Here is a 5000-nt window from a genome sequence, read left to right as displayed (position 1 = left end):
GTAGTATTGGTTGTAGATTTCCAAATGATCGTTCCCTCGTCTTCTATATTACAGATGAAAAGGGTGAAAAGAAGTTTCTACGCAATTCGAAAAGCACAAACACCACAAAGCAGGTCTGTTTTATAACATTGCTTTATCAGTTTTTTACACCGATATTTCCATCTGTTGCTTGTATGCATCTGCTAAACTACCATGCAGGGTATCCCAAAATTAAGGCAACCAACTTTTTTCAATTTTACCAACACAAAATATTACAATATTTCGGGCCCGAGCAATGATAAGGGAAACACAATTATGACACTACCACATCTATTTAAAGTCTCAATCAATACGCTTCGATATGACGAAGGTCATACAGTATGAAATAACCACCTATTATATCATCAAGGATGCAAATCTAATTCCCATTTCGAGTCACAACCTTCAACTAAACTACAGCCCGCCTAAACCCAAAGATATGGTTTTTACGGGATTTACCGTTTTGTAAACTTTTCTTTGTCTTTTGTAATGGGTGATGACATACAGACTTTTAGTCATTATTTACATTCAATCGGACAAACATATCTGTTACAATTTACTAGAAAATACTTGTTCTCATGGTGGTCCAGATGAAATAAATACATCCTTTTACGAGTTTGTTGTTTGGTGAGATTGAATGACTTTTTACTGTTACAGAGCCCGCAATATTTTCGCAAATTTCATCCTGGCTAAAGGTCATGTGATATTAAAGATTTTAATACCATGATCTTTCATACAAAATATGGCTTCATAATGAAGTAGAGTTTCTTTTCTCCACATGCAAAACGTTGAATTCATGGTTTAAATGCCCGCTCGCAAATTACGATGTGTGACATTAGCTCGATAATATGGGGAGACAGCTATGCATAATACATCTGTTTTTGATAGCTAGAATAATCCTCTTTGTTATTTTAGCTTACAGAGTTCTACCGTTTAAGCGTCTATGGAATTGGTTTCTGTGTGTCTGTTTTTACTTGATGGTTTAGAATACTCACTACGTGAATGCTTACCTTCAACGTTGCTGGTTAAAGTTTTTGGTGCATTTGTATGTTGTTTAAATGCTTCTGGTTTAAGTTTAGGAAATTTCATGTGAATATTGGATTTATCACTCACACATCTTCTAAGGTTCAATAAGATTGCATAACTATTTTGGGACTTTTAGGTTCATTACTTGGAGATGACTCAAGTTTAGGATATGTGTGTATGTGTGTGCGTGTGTATGCGTGTGTGTGTTTGTGTGTATGTATATGTGTGCGGTGTGTTTTTTGAGTATCCGTATATACATTATATATGTATATATATATATAAAACACACACATTTTTATATATGTGTGTGTGTATGTGTGTGTGTGTGTGTGTGTGTGTGTGTGTGTATACTACGATTTTGGATTTGGTTTGCAAGATTCTTTATGTGAGTTCGTGTGTTGAAGCAAATTTTGTTGCGTCAGGGGAGAATCATTCTCTTTTAGTGCCTTATTATTTAACACTCACCGGTAAAGTTTCCACTCATTTACTTATTTATTTATTTCAATGGAAACTTTACTGGTTAGTGTATTAAATAATATATATATATATATATATATATATATATATATATATATATATATATATATACACACATATACTGCTGGGACCATGAGGTTGCACCTAGAAAGTTACCCTCTCAGGCACAAGTCCGGGCAAGGTTGTTTATGGAAGACCAGCCTCTCCTCTCCACGCCACCGGTGTTGTCCAAGGGAAAGGCAAAGGGGCCGATACAGCTTGGCACCTATGACGTCGCAACTCGTCTCTAAAGTGCCTTGCTCAAGAACACAGCATGGCTTAGTGGTTAGAGAGTCGAGGTTACGATTGTGGGGTTGTGATTTCGAATATATATATATATATATACACATACACACTGACGCACACTAACATACACACATTGACACTCACACACACACACACACACACACACACACACACACACACACACACATATATATATATATATATATATATATACATATATATAGCAACCAGGTGTTCACGACTGAGGATGAACAAGACTAGCTCGAAACCGAGTTGGTCTCGGGATCTCATCGTCTGCTAGAGTGGTAAGGGTTCACTCCCCTGCTTGCAATATATATAGGGTGCAGGCTGCATCTATAACCAGCTGGCGGAAGATCTACCAGGGGTTAATCAGTAATAACATTGAACAGCCATATTGATGTGGCTATTAACTTTACTTGTTAGTATAGTTACTTCCCGCATCTCTTAATAAGATTTTACAAACACTCACATACACACACACACTCATACACATATACATATATATTATTTAATATATATATATCTGTGAATATGTGTAGGTGGCTGGCTGGCTGGATGGATGGATGGATGGATGGCTGGATGGATGGATGGACGGATGGATTGATGGATGCGTGGATGGATGGATGCGTGCATTCATCCATATGCTTCTGGACGGTTAATACTATATGTATATTCGTATGTCCGCTTATATATCAATGTATGTGTGTCTGTATGTACTTATAATAATGGATATATATCCCTATCTGTGCGTATGTGTGTATACGTACGTGCCAGTGTGTGTATGCGTGGCTGTATGTTTTGGTGTAGTTGTGTGTGTACGTGGTGTGTGTATGTAGGTATGTACGTCAAATACTGAAATTTCATTTGAAGATAAATTTGCTTGGATTATACATTTTAAAAAAAATTATTGAAAATTTTACGTGAAAAACAAAATACAAAATAAAATTTGATCAAACTCACTTATAATTATCTGTCAGTTTGGTTCGTTCGGCTGGAGTGTGGTATGGAAGATTAGGGTTACTGGGTGCATTAGCTACTATCAACCATATAGAGTATGGAGCGATTGACATATATCGGCTGTCTTGAATCGCACTAGCCGCCATATCGCCAGAAGGAGAAGGATTTGTCGGACAATCATTGATAAAGATGCAAGCAAAATGGCTGTCAAAATAAGGAACAGTAATTATAAACGAACATAGATAATTGCAAGTGTACATTGATAACTGATTCTTGTAAATTAAAAGATCAGAACTTTTAATATTTTTAATAATCTTATAGACTACTGAACCTTTCTGGTACACATTGTTGTCTTCCTCTCTTGAATTTTGTTTTGAAATTGTAACGTCAAACATACATGCCATACACACACGCACACACACATACACACACACATACACACACACATACACACACATACACACACACATATATATCTGAAATTAAACACAAAGATTGTATTATCACTGACAGAATACAGTATCGCAAAGGCATATTCCAAAGGGACAGTCTCTCTGTGATGTTTATACTTTCTGTAAACCCTTTGTCATTCATGTAAAGGACGTCTGAAGGATATCTCACTGATTCACAAGAAAACGGAAATACCAAAATTATACATTGTTTCTTTGTAGATGACTTGAAACTTTACACAAAGAATATGCATGAGATGAAAAAGAGCCTTGACCTAGTTACAACATTCTCAAAGGATTAGGGTTGGAGTTTGGTCAGGTTAAATTTTGTTATATAGTTTTGAAAAGGGGGAAAACTATAAACCAGACTAGGAACATCACCATCAATGATTTGACTTTTTCCCTTATATCTGACGAGGAATGTTACAGGTGTCTAGGGGTGGATGAAAACATATCTTACAGTGGCACCTGTAATAAAACACGTGTCACTAAAGAATATTTCAGTCGAATAAGGAAAATTTGAACCTCAGAACTCTCTGCATCCAATTAAACAGTGGCCCACAGTGTGTTTGCAGTACTAGTATTCATACCAACATTTGGGCTGCTTGATTGGACGCTTGAGGAGATCCGAGTCATTGATGTGAATTCCCTAAAAATACTAACAAGCACACATAATTTCCACATAAATAGTGACGTAGACCGTCTCTACTTAGGTGGCAGAGGCTTAAACAATAATCCAAAATGCCTTTGAATGTTGTATCATATCCCTTCGGCAACATCTTTTAAACACCAAGTATCGAAATGCATCCCTTGACCAAGTTTGCATACATGAGGCGGATAACATCATAAGATTTGGAAGGCAACTCCTTGAGCAACATTCTTTGACTGATAAACTAGAATACATGCCCAAAGAAGTTGCACGACTCTACCGCAGTGTATCATCAGATGAAAAGATGAGCCTATATGAGCAGAAGACTATGCATGGATATGTTAAAAGAAAACACCGAGATGATAGAAACGCTGATCATCAAAGCAGTTTCTCATGAACCAATAGCCGGATTAATACCTCCCACTTTGAAGGGTATGCGTTGGCACAAAAGGGACAGTGATGCAGGAAAAGTAGTAAATTGTGACAACAAATGCAGACATTTTGAAATTAACACCGAAGATATCACCCACATCATAAGCAGTTGTCCGAAAATGTCATCACTGTATTATTTACCGATGAGACATGATATTGTAGCTAGAACACTCTATAATGAAATCTGTCGAAAGGATAACCCCGAGGGCAAAGAAATAAGAACCCACAGTATGGTACAAGCCATAGCCACTCATAATAAAAAAGTGTACTCGTTGAATGTCCCAGTGAAGATCTCAATAAAATGTAAGCACAACAGACCTAATATAATAATTTGGGCTAGAGAAGAGAAACTGTGTATAGTTGTGGAAATTAGCTACCCAGCGGATGTTAACATATAGCTAAAGACCAGTGAAAAAGAGAATACCTGCGCTGAACTATTGAGAAATCTGCAGTTTCTCTATCCAGATTACAAGTTCAGGTTTATACCTGTAATTATTGGGACCTGGGATATGTAACACATTGCCTAAATACCAATCTTGATAAATTAGGCTTCTCAAAACCAGGAAGGAGAAAGCTAATCCGAAGATTACAGGTCCAATCCATCACTGTAAAAATCTGTTAAACTTTCCAGAAGTTTATCATTAAATATATATGAGCATGTCTAGATATGCAACTATATGCATGAG

The 5000-nt window shown here is 36.6% G+C and overlaps 1 protein-coding gene across 2 annotated transcripts in view; it reads right to left on the bottom strand.

Moving 5' to 3' along the window:
* The window catches only part of LOC106877958 (chorion peroxidase), a 36672-nt gene that overhangs the window by 11089 nt on the left and 20583 nt on the right, over nucleotides 1-5000 (bottom strand). For both annotated transcript variants that reach the window (XM_089338426.1, XM_089338427.1), the window contains exon 11: nucleotides 2788-2988. In XM_089338426.1, coding sequence (XP_089194552.1) covers nucleotides 2788-2988 — 201 coding nt within the window. The remainder of the gene's footprint in view (nucleotides 1-2787; nucleotides 2989-5000) is intronic.

Source organism: Octopus bimaculoides, chromosome 20 (assembly GCF_046866305.1).
Source record: "Octopus bimaculoides isolate indiv1 chromosome 20, ASM4686630v1, whole genome shotgun sequence".
Taxonomy (NCBI): Eukaryota; Metazoa; Mollusca; class Cephalopoda; order Octopoda; family Octopodidae; genus Octopus; species Octopus bimaculoides.
This window is presented reverse-complemented; position numbering and strand designations above follow the sequence as displayed.